Raw genomic sequence first — 18,573 nt, 5'->3', positions numbered from 1 at the left:
CTGTGTGTAATTTTTTAAAATATAAATTTTTGAAATCGGATGATTCTTTCCGGGGAACCCTGTATTATATTTGCAAAATCTCCATCTCTATATGCAAAAGAGCGAATATTACGAGAATTCAGTACATGAAAATAGTAGCATATGTATATATTTACATTTTCTAAAGTTAACGTAATATTAATAATTCGTAAAACCCACTTTATGCCACACTACTACAGTCGCTTGCTTTATTCAATATTTGAATAATTTTAATTATTTATATTTATTTGCTTCGCCGGAACGCATCCGTATATCTTCCGCGTGTATCTTCGTTTTGTTCTTTTGGCGAAGGTCATCTAAGGTTTAGATTTATGTAGTAGTTTATTATCATTATTTTTCTCTTACCTTTGTGAACTATAAGATAACTCATACATTTATGAAACCCTTGCAAAGGTGTGCGAATTATCTATTATTTGCATCTGTTCTCTTATTATGCTTTAATTATTTGCATCTGTTATATTATTTATACAATATTAATAGCAGGTTATACAATGCGATGAATATCATGTGGAGATCGGGTTTGAAAGTAACAATTTAGATTTAGATTACAATTATCCAAAACCTATTACATTCAGAATAAACAGTTTTATACCATCATGTTACCTAGTTCTTTGGCATTATTTAACAACGGTATGTTCGATTTGCAGCAAGTAATGTTTTCGTTATTCAGAGAACCCAAAGTCAGGGATAGTTGTAGAATGGCATGGTGTGCATCATATGCACAATGTTATTTTAAAAGTGAACTGTTTATTAAACCAAATTGAAAGGAAAAATAATACAATTGCAACCATCTACTGAAAATGGACATTAACCTTCGTAACTACACGTTATTCTTATCCATTTCTTTTTTGCATGGCTTTTTATTCTCAATGGATTTTAGCTATGAAAAAAATGTTTCTGCATGAAGTAGTCCAATATGAAATAGTGGTGAAGGATATTCCAAGTCGAACTTGATCTTTTTAAATCAGGCCATACATTTTCTTATTAGTATTACGAATCTATTGAGATGAAATATCCCGTGTCCAATGGCAGAAGAATGATTATACGTACGTCCATGAATCCAAACAGCGTAAATTTATAGAACTTTCCAGCAGTCACGTATTCAGCCTTTTGCCCATTTATCATGCAAATGAGCAAACTTCTTCCACCTTTGTCAATCACTTCCGGCCAATCGATGTTGTATAGTGCATCGCATACATTCTGCGACTAAACATGGTTGTGTTGCTCTTAGTACTCAATTAAGAAAGCATTTATTATGCAATCGAAATAATAGAATACGCAGGAATTAATCCTCTGCCAGTATAATGGTTCGCTGAGATCCAGACGAGGATCTAACGTCTTTTGCGCTCTCATAGCTTTTACATTTCGAACTATATGAAATACTAATAATACAGCTAGTATCAGAAGTCGACATTACATGCTGATCGTGAGACGCATCCACGACATGCACGAACTATGTCCCAACAGAATCATACAAGAAAAAAAATTGTCTCGTTATATTTAGATAATTCTTAAAAACAAACTAAGTGCTACTAATATTAACTATGAAAGACACCGAGGTACAGTATCTCGTATGGCTCCTTACGAATTTCATACGTTGTGAGTGAAAAAAGTGTGTATTTGAAATTTTCATATTAAATATTCTATTTCTGAGAATTTTGTTCCACTTCTATAAACGATTTTCGATATTACTTTTCAACGTGGGTTTCGTTCTTTTCCACTAATAAGTAAACTACTTCAAAATTCCAAGTTGGGTCTGCTCTGAGGGCTGGCAAATGCAAGAGACTTTTGTACAAGGTTTTGTACAAGCTTTTGCAAAACTTTTCACTCTCAAATAAATACCCATCTCTTCGTAACGTTCCGACGAATGCTTCGATTATTTCTGAATGGCATAAACATGGAGCAAAAGCATCATTCGCGTTTTAAATTAGAGACTATGGTACTATATCAAAATCTTTTGCCACTTTTTAATTTATTGCACAATGTCGCCGGCAGAGGATTAACGGCTACATCAATAATGTAAATCTACAAGCATACGAATTATTAGTGTTTTACATGACCAATACAAACCTCATTAGCGAGTTGTTCACCAATGTACGAATACACGTACAAATAAGTAAACAGGTCCACGGAGAACAGAAGAAAATTAATGCAAATTATCGGGTTTATTCGAATCGCCTATTAAATGTAAGTAACATTTCCGTAGATTAGAATACAATTTTTTATATTTCACACTATAATGTTGAATTTACTTTAGCAGTTACATATTTTTGATTACCACCAAATGTATAATGCGATCTGTTTTCTTGTGCTCCTGACTGGTGGATGCTCGAATAACTATGTTCTAAAATTATATTACTTGCAGGAAACATGAGGTTCCGAAGGTTTGAATTAACTTTTCCTTTAGCCGCTCATCTTTATTTTAGAATGTCTCAAGAAAATTTTCTATTTTTTGGATCCGAAATAATAAGTGGAAGCCGTTTTACTTTGCTGATGGATATCACATCCTGGGTGTTCCGTATGAAATTTTTATGCAGAGTGTAGGGTGTGTACAGTAACCTCACCAAATTACGTAAACGGTATTTTTGTTTCCGTAATTCCTAACCGAACAGAATTCAACGAATGATTCTCAGAACTATTTTAATAATAAGTAACACTATGTTAAAGAACATGAAAGATAAATTTAAGTATTGTAAAGGAGTAAGTTTTATAGGTATTGTAAAATAGTAAATTCACCCATTTAGTTAAGGATACATTTGTTGTTTAGAGATATGGGTCACAATGTCGGTATACTAACCTCGTTTAATGTAGAGATGATGCCAGGTCGATGACGGTACCGAGCAAAGGATTTGGTCGGATGGACCTCAAGTATGAACGATATTAACAGGCAGTTCACTTTTGCAGCACTATCACCAAACACTGGCCACATTTCCGAACAGCAAATGCATCCTCTACTAAATGGGTTGGTTTACTACTAATGATATACTTTACTATACTTAAACATACTTATCTTTCATGTTCTTTAACGGAGTTATTTATTATTAAAATAGTTCACACAGCGAATGATTCGTTGCATTCTATTCAGATTCAGAATTACTGAAACAAAAATATCTTTTACGTAATTTCACGAGATTATGTATTGTTAATCGTCAGTGTATATAGTACAATTTATAATTAAAATGGCTGTCACGGTTAAACTACTTGCCATTTCGGGTCTGAAAGGTTAGTAAATATTCTTCACACATTTTAAAATAAGGATTGACAGCGTTTTTCTTCAAATTACCTCTGTCACGTAGTAATAAATTCTGAATGTTCAAGCTCCGTGACATGCTCATTGTTTCGAACGTTGTAAAAAGATTGAGCTTAGCTCCTTCGTTTCGACGAACCTCACAGTCAAAGCCGTGTTCTGCTCGCTTCCTCGGCCGCCACGCGTCTGCCGAGCTTGCCTCTCATTGGTCGATGTTTTTTGTTAATAACTCGTATAAACGAAGCTGCGGATTGCAAGTTACTTCAAATGACTTCAGGAACCTCTTATTTCCCAGAAGTGACATAATTTTAGGACATCCTGTATAATGCTCAAATTTGTCGTGTAAACTACCTTTCTAAATTTTATAGTTTTCTCGATATTTGGACACATATGGTTTTGATCCTTTAAGAAGACTATTCTTATTTCCACCCTTTCAATGTAAACAATATGAATGTTTACGAATGATCGTGGTATCAACCTCGTACTGTTTTAGTCCCGAAAGCGTCCCATTATATGCTTTATAGCTTCGATAGTTTTAAACGATGACGAGAAATTGTTGTACAAAAATTGATATAAAAAAATTTTATATATATATTTATTTATTTATTTATTTTTATATATATATAATTTTTTTATATAATATATATATATATATATATATATATATATATATATATATATATTCCTGTTAATGTCACTTTCAGTTGTTGTTTGTGTAATTAATATAATTCAGAATATAGCTGATATAACTCTCTAATAATGCATAACTATGTTTAGTGTTACAGTTTCTTACAAGAATCAAATTTTGCTTTCATGTATCATAACTAACGTCGTTTTTCTTACTGTAATTAAGTTCTACAAATTTAGTACGTTTATTCATGAGTATTATCTGCTGCGTGGAGTTTTGTTTTACACTATTACTTGTATTTTGATGAAAGTCAGTCACGTACGATTAAGGCAACATACATGCATAGAGCTATTCTGACGGTGCAACTGATGTATTCGCACAGAAGGATCATGTCAATGCTTTCATTTACCCTTCTCGACAACCTGAAACAGATGATGTACCTTCATGCGAATTATTTCCGAGAGAATAAATTTCATAATACACGTTCTAGAAATAAAACAACAAGATCGAATTATAAGTATTTAATACTACATTAGTAGTATTAATGTGACTTATAAGTATTTGCTGACTATTTCGGGAAAGATATTCTTGTTTGTATCGTTATAGTCATTCTGAAGGTATTTCACCAAACAAATTTTAATTTTATAATTTAAACGAACCAATTATATATAAATATAAAGGGTCATCTTTCTCGGAATACTTGATAAATCTGAAATGATGTACATCTCTGATTTATTTATATCACAAGCTATATCCGTCAGTGGAATAACAGATAATGTCTATAATTTTTCTATTATTGTTGCTTTAAATATCAGTAAAGTTAAATATCAGTATGGCTAATAGTTACCATACATACAATACAACGCCTGTTTTAATTATGTTAAGGTATAAAATCGTGTCTTGATAATCTGATTACACTTTCTGAACTTGTTGTTGCTGTGTCATCTTATTAAAAAATAATGCAATAAGAATTTCCGAACTTACATTCTCAGGTGTAAATGTTCTTGTACAACAGCCTTTATGTTGTTTCGATAGAGGTTCGACGAATTTGTTGGTAGGTTTTTAATACGAGACGATAGAATTGAAAATCTCCCGCATAGGTGCAAGACCAATGTAACAATAAAACTAACTACAGATATATGGTACATCCCCGAATACGTAACACCAAACGCAAGTGCGTAGATCGGGAAGTAGATTCGGGCATTGTACTTGTAATCGACGAAAACGTGAAGTGTGAAAGGTAGTTCGTAGGGTTCCGTTGCGTTATCGTGACCTGCAAAAATTATAGACAAGGAAACTCTTATCTATAAATACCAATTATATTTACATTTCATTGACATTGGAGACGCCGAAAGATTCGACGAATTATTTTCAGCAATTTCTTAAGTGTAGTAAAAATGAAACTTATTTCTGAAATTTGAAACCAAGTAGTCCGTGTAAAATTTCGGAAAATCACAATTTATTTCATCCAATTTTTAGTTATTACGTACGAGAAAGTGCAAAGCTCGTGAGTATATTTCCAGACATTCTCAGCCGTACTCTCGATCATGATTTAATTAAACTTGTAGGTACTGCTATCTTTACAAACTAGTGTTAACAGTTTTTGTCACATTTAACAATATCATATCATTATTAGCAATATCATATGCCACTCAGTCATTAAGAAAGTAATGTATCACTAACTTAATAATCCGTGAACGTTTGAAAAAATTGACATTTATCTAATCTATGTATTTTATAAAGAAATATATTTTTTTATGGTAGTGGTATGACAATGGCGCTATTAAATGTTACTATCGATTACCTTTGTGGGAATGTGCCAACATATGTATCAACGGACGGAAGAACATCAACATAAGCATGGTCACATGAACTATCGTTGCATATTTGCTGAACTTGTAGGAGATGTTATTGTATCTGTGATACAGTCGTTTTTCTTCCACGCTTTCGTAAATCTTTTCTTCTTCGATTTCTTTCCTTGTCTGGTCAATGACTAGCTTTATCTTTTTGCTTAACCGGGTAATATACATCATAGGCATATTAAGAGTATTGGTAACACATGACATCAAATTTACAACATGCAGCATTATATGATTCCAATAATCGGGCAAGGCGCACATATAGCATGTCACCACCACCAGTAGGTATGCCTGATACACTTTGAACAATACTGGTGCGGGTTGCTGCGGCCATAGGCCACACAACGATAACATATATTCACTAACAATGAATGCATCTTTTACTTCGATCAAGTCGTTGTTCTAAAAACATTAGCAATGTTTGATAAAGGAAGGATTATATGCTAAGTATCAGATATGAAATGTTTGTCCCCAAATATCTGCTTAATTTTGTAATGTTTCATCTATTCATTTATCAGCTAGTTCGGTTAAACAATTTTATTTCATATGAGGATCAATTTTACAAGCAAATTGACGTAACATTTTTTACATAACTTTTTAATCAAACGCTAAATACTCGAATTTCCGCGAGGAGCAATTATTTTCTTGTAATAACAATAATTCTCAATTTCATAGAAACAAACGTTTCACAAATTATGTACAACCGATCACAGAGCACTCCGTTCTCCTTACTGTCATCGTGGTTCTCTTCTTCAGCTCCAAACATAGAATGCAGCGGTTTCATCAATTTTCTTTATTTAGCTGTGACCAGTCTATAAATTCAATTGCTCATAATAACACAAGCATAAGATAATTGGAAACTGAAATGTAATTGCCCCTCGAAAAAAACATTGATTTCATGTTTGAATTAAGTTTTTATCAATCTGCTAGGCAACTGCACGCTTCTTTTTATTGATCTGTTTTAATAGCTTTATTTGTGCATGGGGCAAGTAACTGTAAGTTGTGTATGCGACTGATACATTTGTGCTTGAATCTTTTAGTGATTCTGAGAATACACTGTCTATCCCAAACTACTTTAACTTTGTTTTTCAAGTGAAGTTGCATGGGAAATAATAATCGATTAATACGCAAGAGATAATTGTAAAATAGTCGTGAAGACAGGGGCAGAGGTAGGCAATAATTGTATAGTACATATACGATACTAGCGCGTAGAAGAACTTCGAGACTCTGAGAGTGTGGGCAGGAAGGTAAACCCTGCTGTTACGTCAAGTCCGCGACCGTGTTTGGTCGGGATTCTTTCATCGTTGATCTGAATGAATTTCTCTTTTACTGGTTTGTGTAAGAAATAACTTTATTAAATCTGTAAACTCGTTGATGGTGAAGTGGACTTTCTGTACAGAGTGTCTGTTCACGTGTAGCGTTTCATCTTCACAAATTTTGTATTCAAAGAAAGCTCTAATCACATGGTCGATGCATTTTGGAGTTCTTCGTATCATACAGAGTACGTGGATCAGAAACAAAAGTGAAAAATCAACTTACGTAAAGACAGCAACGAAATCTATAGGCATGCTCGTAAATAGTATTTGAATGAATATGTGTATGGCTGTAAAAAATGAACGAACATCGACGGTATAGTGAGGGTCAGTTTTTCTGACAATAGGCTCTTCAGACAACGATTGGCTTCATAACAATGTTAACATTCATTGTTATGATCAGATTTTTATTTTCCCACTTTCAATAGAGCATGTTACTGAAGGTAAAGACCATTCATCTTAATTTGCACCTTTTTTTTATTTTGCATTTCCTTTAGGTACCATTGGTTTTTTACAGTCCTACTTTTTTTGAAAATTAATTAGATTTTTCTAAAATACTTTTCGATACTCCTCCTTCATACTGGCTAAATATCTTCGTGGATATATCTTCTAAATCATTGCATAAGAACCAGCTGCTCTCATTTGGACGTTTTGTGTCTGCGACGATCACTTACAATCAGTGCTATCATCGTCCAGTGGTATATGCGTGAACTATACAACAAAAAAGATAATATATTTACATATATCCAAACGTAGCTTAAATGATAAGATTATTCTGAGCACATACGTAAAAATATAAATTTGAAAGCGTGTACCTTTTCCGGGACAACGTTCTAAGATATGGACATTGAATCCGAAAGTACATAAAATATTGATTTAAATGAAGAGAAATAACGAAATCGTGATGATTTTTGTAGAAATGATTTCACGAACTGCTGGTATTTTTTCAAAATTCGAGTGTACTAAATGAAGTTGTGAAACTGATTAGAAGTCAGTTTCTCGAAATCTATGGCAAATACATTTCTAAGCTACAATTCTTTAAGAAATTGCAGTTACGAAATCAATTTTGTTGTACCTCCTAATCGATTCTCCCTGTTAATGTCAGATAACGTTCACACGAATTTGACTTCGTATATCGAGTTTAGTGTGTAATGCGTGTCAAAATGATATATTCGAATTAATTTTTCTAGTTAAATTTACAATCGGCATATGGTATTTTGCATAAGAATAATATGGTACGATTTCCATCGTGACCATGTTCTTTTTCGTTACAAATTTTAGTAACATAACGAAGTACCTATATGTTTTTCAACATAACTTAAATGAAAAGACACGTAAGAAAAATGCGATGTACTCACTTCGAAAACTAGAAATGTTCTGACGGGTCGTGTGCTCACAACTTTCGCCCGATGGGAAAAATTGTATCTTGAGATGTTCCAGTATACAAAAAGTAATAAGAATGGCGTGTCGAAAGTACTATGGCATTACGGTATTTTACCTCATTTTTGGTACTTTGTGTTAATCCATAGTGGCTTGTAGCATCGATACAAGTGCCATAGTAAATTTCACGATCTATAGCAGAAATGTAAATTAAAAATAAATTAAAATACATTGGTATAGTCTATTAAATCTAATACATTTGGAAACAAGTCCAGAATGTCAATGTAAGCAATTATGTTATGTCGCAAAAATCTTCATATATGCAAAAGAGCAAATATTATGGGAATTCAGTGCAACAAAATAGTAGCATATGTATATATTTACATTTTCTAAAGATAACGTAATATTAATAGTTCATAAAATCCACTTTATGGCACACTACTACAGTCGCTTGTTTTATTCAATATTTGAATAATTTTATTCTTTATATTTATTTGCTTCGTTGGAACGCATCCGTATGTGTTTTACGTGTATCATATTTTTGTCGTTTTGATGGAGTTCATCTCATGTTTACATTTACGTAGTAGATTGTTATCATTATTTTCCTGTTTTACCTTTGTGAATTATAAGAATACATTCATGAAACTCTTGCATTGGTGTGTAAATTACCGACCATTTGGATTTGTTCTTTTATTATGTCTCAAATTACTTGCATCTGTTATATTATTTACACAATATTAATACGATTATTATAATTATACGATACAATTAATATTATGTGGAGATCGGGGTCGAAAATAATAATTTTCTTCTGGATTACAATTATGCAAAAACTATTACATTCAGAATAAAAAGTTTGATACCACCATGTTACCTAGTTCTCTAGCATTATTCAACAACGGTATGTTCGATTTCCAGCAAGTAATGTTCTCGTTATTAACCCTTTCGCTACGGGCGGATTCTCTGTCGCGGTACTTCTGCTGAACAGAGCGCTGCGACATCACTGCACGCTACGCGACGGCGATCGTCAGCGGAAGTCGGTACTCCGCGGCGGTCGGCGGAGAACCTAAGCTGTTTGAATTGAATGAATTTTTCGAACGAAAAAATTATTCTCCAAAGGGTATTTATAAATAAAGGCTATTCCAGGGTATTTTATAACGTCTTAGCATGCGCTCTTTAATTTACAGTATGAGAGGAAATAAAACATTATGCAATATAATGCACCTTATGGAAAGCCACTATAATGGTCCGTAGTACCTCAGTGGCACCAAATGGAAAGCCACTATAGTGGTCCGTAGTACCTCAGTGGCACCATATGGAAAGCCACTTTAGTAGTCCGTAGTACCTCAGTGGCACCATATGGAAAGCCACTATAGTGGTCCGTAGTACCTCAGTGGCACCATATGGAAAGCCACTATAGTGGTCCGTAGTAGCGAAAGGGTTAAGAAACCCCAAAGTTGGGGCCAGTTGTAGAATGGCATGGTGTGCATAGTATGCACAATGTTATTTTGAAAGTGATCTATTTATTAAACTAAATTACAAGAAAAAATAATACAGTTGCAACCATACAATGAAAATAGAACTTAACCTTCGTTATTACAGGTTATTCTTATCTTTTTTTATAACTTTCTATTCTCTTTCTTCACAGATTTTCTCTATATTCTGTTCCTATTATGTTTCTTACAGATGTCAGGGTAGGTGGTTGATTTTCTTAGTATAACGTTACTTTCAATCCTGAACAATGATGTTGCAATCACCCTGACTATTGCTCTGGACTAAAATTACAAATCTTAAGGATCTAAATATTTAATAGCATTAAGTGACTACAGGGAAAATCGTCATTACTTGTATATAAAATACGTAATAACATTTTAAGGCCTTTAATATAAAGTAACTTTTAGGCAAGAAAAGCCATTTTGGTCAGTATACGTATTAACTGTGTATCTCTATAGGTAAAGTAACAATGTATATGTTGGAGCAGTAGTATCGCATAATGTATCGAAAATTTGCAATGATGGCTGTAGTAGTCTTTAACGAATTTACAGTGTTATTTTCGGCCGCTGTTACTTTCGATTCCAATCTTCTTCACATTTTGTATTTATATACACTTTGTATTTAACACTAAAACTAACACCCCGGTCATTTTTTCCAATTCCACATTTTTTATTTTGAAAGTGTTGACATTATAAAGACTCTTTTATAGGAAGCGATTGAACAAACTTCTCACTTCAAGCGTTCATTATAATAAAAACAGTAAAACGATTAAATAAGTTCAGTCTTGTCATTCTTATAGTGCACCAAGCGTCAATCGTATTTATTCTATGGTGATCCTAGCGTTAAACATTGAAGTCGTCCATCCTACGTATCTAAAATGTCTGAAACAATAAGTATGGGATGGACAACTAGTACATATGATTGCGACTATCTTCTTTTCAGGTGAAAATTGACATAAATACCGCAATGGTTATGTTGGTACTGAATATATATATTGGCAGAATTAAATGATTATACGTACGTCCATGAATCCAAACAGCGTAAATTTGTAGAACTTTCCAGCAGTCATGTATTCAACCTTTTGCCCATTTATCATACAAATTATCAAGCTTCTTCCACCTTTGTGCATCACATCCGGCCAATCAATGCTGTAGAGTGCATCGCACATATTCTGCGACTAAACATGGTTGTGTTGCCGTTAGTGCTCAACTTACAAAGCATTTATATATTATTCGAGCGAAATAATAGAACACGCCGAAGTGAAATTAACCCCCTGCCAGTATAATAGTTAGCAGAGATCCAGACAAGGAACTGAAATCTTTTGCGTCTTGATAGTATTATATTATAAATAAAGATTTTGAGAATGTCTAAAAGAAAGATTACTTCGTGCCATGTCATGTTCTACGCATTCTACAGGATGTCCCAAAAATGTTTGATAATCCGTAAATGGGGGGTTCCTGAGGTCATTTAAAGTAACTGTTTCCTTAGCGAAAATGCAATCTGCGAGTTATTAACGAAAAACACTAACCAATAAGATAACCAATAACCAATAAGAAGCGAACTCGGTTGGCGCGAGGTGGCTCAGCCAACGTGTGTACGAAGCCCAATTCCGCTCATTGGCCCGACCATCTCGCGCTAGCTGATCTCGCTTCTTATTGGTCATTGTTTTTCGTCAATAACTCGTAAACACTTTCAAATAATTATTATTGCTGAAAGGTTTACAGATGCATGTAAGTATCATTTCCGCGCAAAATTAGAGATTATTATAGTATCTTAAAATTTTTTCCAATTTTTTAATTTGTTATGCAGTCTACATATCGTCAGTAATTAACCATGTCATCGAGAGAAGATTAATGGCTTGATGCAATATTTGTAGTTTATCGGATGGTTTTCTTGATTGTAACAAAATTATACTATATCTATACAGTAAATCTATTGGCGTTTTACATGATTAATACAAACCTCATTAGCCAGTCGTTCGCCAACGTACGAATACACGTACAAATAAGCCAACAGGTTCACGGAGCACCACAGAAAGCTAATGCTAATCAACGGGTTTATTCGCATCGCCTGTTAAATGTAAGTGATATTTCCGTAGATTAGAATAACATTGTTTAGCTTTCACACCATAATACTAAATTTACTTTAACAATTACTCATTGGCGATTACTACCAACTGTATTCATATGACCTGTTTAAATGTGATACTTAATACAGGATGCATGTGTTACTACACCATTTTTGTATAATGCACAACATTGTCTTGTTATATAACTGCCTTTTTAAATGTAATAGTTTTCAAGACATTTGTATGCGTATGATCCTGATCCTCTTTGGAGACTATTTCCATTCTCATACTTTCGATAGGAACAATATCAATGTTTTTAAATTAACCTATTATCAACCTGGCACTGTTTTAATATAAAATATCTCATTAAATGGGTTATAGATTCGATAACTTTACAACGATGACGACAAATCGTTGGAAACAAATATATTTTTGTATTTACTGCAATAGAATTCCCGTTGATGTTACTTTCTAATAATTATTAATTCTAATAATAATAATTATTATTATTTCTAATAATTGATTAATAATAGTTTCACATTTTATTTTCCTAGATGAATCAAATTTTGGGTTGCATGTATCATAAGCTAATATCGTTTTCCTTACTGCAAATAGATTGCAGCAATTACAATGTTTATTAATAAACATTGTATGCTGTATAGAGCTTTTGTTGTACACTAATAATATTTTGAAGAAAGTCAATCACGTACTATTAAGGTAGTATACATGCAAAGAGCTAGTCTGAGAGAGCAACTGACGTATTCGAACAGAAGGATCACGTGAAGACTTTCATTTATCCTTCGCGACAACCTGAAACAGATCATGTAACTTTATACGAATTGTTTTCAAAGAACAGGTAACAGGTATTCAGTGCATTAGCAATAAAATAATAAGATCGAATTTACATAAAAATACCACTACTCACAAATATTTGCTTTATTTCTGGTCCTTTATATCATTATAGACATTGTGAAAGTGTTTAACAAAGCAACTTTGCATTTGGTAATTTAAAATTAATAGTTACAAATTGGGAATAATCTTTCTGCGAATACTTGTTAAACGTTAAACGACGTAGATCTCTTATTGATTCATATTACAAGCAATATGCATTACTTATAGTATATAACAAATAAAGTTTAATTCTTATTATTTTAACTTTATATATAAGTGAGTAGTTAGTGTACATACAATACAACAATTGTTTTAATTATGTTAAGGTATAAAATCGTGTCTTGATAATCTGATTACACTTTCTGAAACTTGTTGTTGCTGTGTCATCTTCTTAAATCATAATACAATAAAAATTTCCCAACTTACATTCTCAAGTGCAAATGTTCTTGCACAACAGTCTTTATGTTATTTCGATAGAGGTTCGATGAATTTGTTGGTAGATTTTTAATACGAGACGATAGAATGGAAAATCTCCCGCAGATATGCAAGACCAATGTAACAATAAAGCTAACTTCAGCTATGTGGAACATTGGCACGTAGAGATTTCCAATTTCAAGCGCGTAGATCGGAAAATAGATTCGAGCGTTGTACTTATAATCGAAGAAAACGTGAAGTGTGAATGGTAGTTCGTAGGGTTCGGTTACATTACCGTGACCTGCAAATATTAAAGACAAGAAAAATTATTTTTAAATACCAATTATATTTAGAGTTCATTAAAATTGTACATTTTGGAAGATTCGAAGAATAAGTTTTTGCAATTTTTTTTATTGCAATAAATGGAAACATTATTTCACAAATTCGAAATCAATTGGTTCTTGTAAAATTTCGAAAAAGTACCAGTCATTTCATAAATTTTTTAGTTATTCCTTGTCCAAAAATATCCGAATATTTTAGTGAGAAGCTGTAAATGGTACTGGAAAGCAGAGAAGCAAGGGTTCGGAAATAAGGGCACGCAACAAGGCGATGACGAGGGCTATGGCTCCTGACGCCAGCTTCTCGCTCTGCGTGTTGGTCACTTCGCTTCGGCGAACCTCAGGTGTGTACTGTAGTAACTATTCGTGGCGCATTAAGGCGGCACTCGCATCAGTAGATTTCCTCATTAGCCATGAATTACTATTGTTACTGCATTTCTTTTGTCAGTGCTATTTCGTTTAGGTTTATTATGCGATAATTTTTATTCGACGATTCATGTAGGAAATAAATTTTGTTCCATGTAGCAAATAATCATGTTTTCCCGTACCGTAATAAAATTTTGACAATTAAATCAAAACTGTTTTCAAAGTTTATTTTTTATATTTATCGCCCATCCGAAATTATCACGCGACACAGTAGAATAGGTCTATAGGGGATGCCATTGACAAACAAAGACGCATTAACAATAGTACTTCATGGGCGATGTGAAAATCTATTAATATGAACGCCGTTCTAATGCGCTACGAATAGTTACTACAGTAGGTACCTGAGGTCCTTCGAGCAGATGGCTGCGGCAACACGGTGAGCGGAACGCGAAACGTGAGTCAGGAGACGGGCTGTTGACATCGCCGCATTGCAGGCACTTAATTCCGAGCCCTTATTTTAGAAAATTTGTAGATACTATTATGCTTACAAACCAGTGTGACCAATTTTTACCACATTTCACTTACATACAATTGAATGTTACTAACGTCAGCTTCATGTGCAACGAGTCGTTAAGTGAGAAAGGTACCATTAACCTAATAAATTCTGAACATCTATCGAACGATGAAAAAAAAATTAACATCTATCCAAACTATTTTATGAAGAAATAATTTTCATTATCACAGTGTTAAATGATACTATCGTTTACCTTTGCGGGAATGTACCAACATATGTAATAACGGACGGAAGAATAACAACAAAACCATGAAGAATTGAAATATGGTTGCATATTTGCCAAACTTATAGGAGATGTTATTGTATCTGTGATACAGTCGCTTTTCCTCCATGCTTTCGTACATTTTTTCTTCCTTGATTTCTTTCCTTATCTGGTCAATGAGCCGTCTTATGTTCTTACTTAACCGGAAAATAGACATCGTAGGTAGACTGAATACATTGAAAGTACATTCCATCAAATTTATAGAAAGCAGTATTATCTGATCCAAATAATCGAACATGCCCCTGAATAGGGCAATCACTATGAACGTTAAGTACGTCCGATACACTTTGGTCGATATTGATGCGGGTTGTTGCGGCCACAAGCCGCAAAACGAAAAGACAAATTCACTGAACACGAGTGGGTCATTTACTTCGATCAAATCACCGCTCTAAAAATATTAGCAATCAATCACTTTGTCCTCATGGAAATAGAAAAGATAATGCCGAAAGTGTCACATATGAAATGTTTGCCCTCGAATATCTATCGAATTTTACGAATCGTCTGTTCATTTATCTGAAATGAAACTAAATTTTACAAGCAAATTACGAGACGAAAATGTTGCGTTAAGTTTTAATCAAACGCTAAATTTTGTTATAATAACAATGATTCTCGATTTCATAGAAGCAAACGTTTCACAGATTGCAACCGATCACAGAGCACTCCGTTCTCCTTACTGTCATCGTGGTTCTCTCCTCCAGCTTCAAACATATAATGCGGCGGCTTTATCAACTTTCCTTATTCAGCTGCGATCAGTCAATACGTTCAATTGCCCATAATGACGGAAGCATAGGATAAGTGGAAACTGAGACGCGATTATCCTACGAAATAAGCATTGACTACATGATCGAATTAACTTTTTATCAATCTGCTATGCAACTGCACGCTTCTTTTTATTGATCTGTTGTAATAGCTTGATTTTAACATGCGAGAAGGAAGTACAAGTTACGTATGCGATTGATACGTTTTGCTTGAATTTTTCAGCGATTCTAGGAATACACAGGCTATCCCAAATTAACTAAACTTTCTTTTTCAAATGAAGTCGCATGGGAAATGATAATCGTTTCATGCGCAAGGGATAATTGTAAAATAGTCGTGGAGACAGGGGTAGAGGTAGTGAATAATTTTATACTACATACATAAGAATCGCGTGCAGGAGAACTTGGAGACTCTGAAAGTGTAGACTGGAAGGTAAACCTTGCTGTTGCGTCATGTCCGTGAACGTGTCTAGTAGAGATTCCTTGATCGCCGATCTGAATGAATTTCTTTTACTAGTTGTGTAACAAATAACTTTATTCAATCTGTAAACTCGTTGATGGTGAAGTGGACTTTGTGTACAGAGTGCCTGTTCTCGTGCAGCGTTTCGTGTTCACAATTTTTGTGTTCAAAGAAAGCTCTAATCACGGTCGATGGCTTTTGGAGTTCTTCGTGTCACACAGTACGTGGATCAAGAACAAAAATAAAAAATTAACTTACGTAAAGGCAGCAATATTCACTGTTATGGACAGATTTTTAATTTTTTACTTTCAATGGAGCATGTTGCTGGAGATTAATAATATTCATTTCAAATTGTACCTTTTTTAATTTTACATTTCCTTTAAGTCTCATTGGTATTTTAATTCCACACGTTTTTTTCACTTTCATCAGATTTTTCTAAAGTGCTCTTCGATACTCCTCCTTCATACTGGCTGCATATCTTCGTGTATATAACTTCCAAATCATTGCATATGAATCAGCTGTCCATTGTTGGTTCTTTAGTGCTTATAACTATTTATATAGGCCGGCGACGATCGCTTCCAATCAGTGCTATCTTCGTCCAGTGATATATTCGTGAACACTAGACAAGAAAAAAGATAATGTATTTACACATCTCCAAACTTTATTCGAATTACAAGATTATTCTGAGGCATACATAAAAATATAAATTTAAAAGAATATTGTATTACGAGGATGTATCTATTCAACAACGTTTCGTTCCATAACGCCATGTTTCATAATCAGTTGAAATGCGGTTCCAAAAAAGATTTAAGTGAGAAAAATAACGCAGACGTGATCTTTTGGACAAATGATTTGATAACACGCTGATTTTTTTTCAAAATCCACGAAGCTCGCGCTCAGAGATGCTTACGCTAGAGTGGCGGGCATGATCTATGCCCAAAAGGGATATACAAGAAAAAAACATTATCTCATTCTATTTAGAAAATTATTAAGAACGAACTAGTGCTATTGAACATAATTGTGAAAGAAATCGAGGGACAATATCTGGTGTGGCTCCTTCGACTTTCATAAGCTGTGTGTGAAAAAATTGTATATTGTAAATATTCATGTGAAATATTCTGTTTATTCATGATAATTTTATTTGACTTCTATAAACTATTTTCAATTTTATTTCTCAACAAGGAGTTTCGTATTATTTTCCAATAATAAGTAATCTATTTCAAAATCCATGTTAGGTTTGCTCCAGGCTGGCAACTGAAAAGGACTTTTGTGCAATGTTTTATGCATGCTCTCGCAAACTTTTCCACTCTCAAATAAATAGCCATTTCTCTATAATCTTCCGGCGAATTATTCTCTTATTGCTGAAAGGTATAAATATGCGGCAAGAGCATCCTCCACGCTTTAAATTAGAGATTACGGTAGTATGTCAAACTCTTTTGCCATTTTTTAATTTGTTGTCCAACCTATATATCGTTAATAACAACTCATGTCGCCGGCTGAGGATTAACGACTACATCTATAAAGTAAATCTACAAGCATACGAATTATTGGTGTTTTACATGTGATCAATATAAACTTCATTAGCAAGTTCACCAATGTACGAATACACGTACAAAATTAATGCAGAACAAAACAGGACAAAATTAATGCAAATTATCGGGTTTATTTGAATCGCCTGTTAAATGTAAGTAATATTTCCGTAGATTAAAATACAATTTTTTATATTTCACACTATAATGTTAAATTTACTTTAGAAATTATATATTTTTGATTACCACCAAATGTATACTTGCGATCTGTTTTCTTGTGCTCGTCACTTCAGTATGCCCGTGTAACTATAACGCAAAATTATGTTACTTGCGGGAAATGAGAGGTTACTGAAGTTATTTGAACGAACTTTTTCCTTAGCTCAAATGCAACTCGTGACTTTGTGTACAAGTTATTATTGAAAATTACTGACTAATGAGAGGCGAGGTCGGCAGGCGTGAGGCGGCCGAGCCATCAAGCAGGCTCTGTGTCGCGTTCGAAGCAATGAGTAAGTCACAGAGTGTGAACTTCGCGAATTTGTTTACCACGTAACAGTGATATTTTTAAGAAAAACGCTGTTCACCTTTACTTTAGAACGTCTGAAGAATATTTACTAATTTTTCGGACCCGAAATAGTAAGTAATTTAACCGTGACGGCCGTTTGAATTTTCTAGTGTGCATGACACCTTCTGTGTAACATGAAATTTTTAAGCAACGTGTACAGTGAAGATTAACAAAGTACATAAATGATATTTTAATTTAAATAATTCCGTGTCCGAACACAGTTCGACGAATGATTCGCAAAGCTAATTTAATAAATAATAATCGTGTTAATGGACGTAAGGGATATGTTTGTTAGAGAAATATGAAGAATATTATCAATAACCTTGACATATGTTACACACAAGGTGTCATGCACACCAGAAAATTAAAACGGCCGTCACGGTTAATTTACTTA

General features: G+C 33.7%; 3 protein-coding genes across 3 annotated transcripts in view; 2 read left to right on the top strand and 1 right to left on the bottom strand.

Annotated features, from left to right (window-relative positions):
• The window catches only part of Nca (neurocalcin homolog), a 510,394-nt gene that overhangs the window by 144,857 nt on the left and 346,964 nt on the right, over positions 1 to 18,573 (top strand). The window lies entirely within an intron of this gene.
• The window catches only part of LOC117222608 (neuronal calcium sensor 2), a 414,719-nt gene that overhangs the window by 72,720 nt on the left and 323,426 nt on the right, over positions 1 to 18,573 (top strand). The gene's annotated exons all lie outside the window — the stretch shown is intronic.
• On the bottom strand, positions 1,030 to 18,166 carry LOC143261140 (uncharacterized). Its single transcript, XM_076527857.1, has 12 exons — positions 17,864 to 18,166; positions 15,548 to 16,707; positions 14,805 to 15,261; positions 13,346 to 13,634; positions 12,739 to 12,838; positions 11,923 to 12,030; positions 10,982 to 11,137; positions 5,719 to 6,175; positions 4,899 to 5,187; positions 4,237 to 4,336; positions 2,110 to 2,217; positions 1,030 to 1,245 (listed from the first exon to the last, which is right to left on the bottom strand). Exons 2-12 carry the CDS (start codon positions 15,551 to 15,553, stop codon positions 1,030 to 1,032), a joined length of 2,286 nt encoding a protein of 761 aa, XP_076383972.1. The 5' UTR covers positions 15,554 to 16,707; positions 17,864 to 18,166.

This window comes from Megalopta genalis, chromosome 1 (assembly GCF_051020955.1).
Source record: "Megalopta genalis isolate 19385.01 chromosome 1, iyMegGena1_principal, whole genome shotgun sequence".
NCBI lineage: Eukaryota > Metazoa > Arthropoda > Insecta > Hymenoptera > Halictidae > Megalopta > Megalopta genalis.
This window is presented reverse-complemented; position numbering and strand designations above follow the sequence as displayed.

Excerpts from the sequence above, each read along its gene's own strand:
- LOC143261140 (XM_076527857.1), bottom strand. Across the intron at positions 13,635-14,804 it reads GTTGGTACATTCCCGCAAAG|GTCACGGTAATGTAACCGAA; the intron begins GTAAACGATAGT and ends TAATATTTGCAG. Across the intron at positions 2,218-4,236 it reads GCATGTATGTTGCCTTAATC|GCGATTCGAATAAACCCGAT; the intron begins GTACGTGACTGA and ends TACATTTAATAG.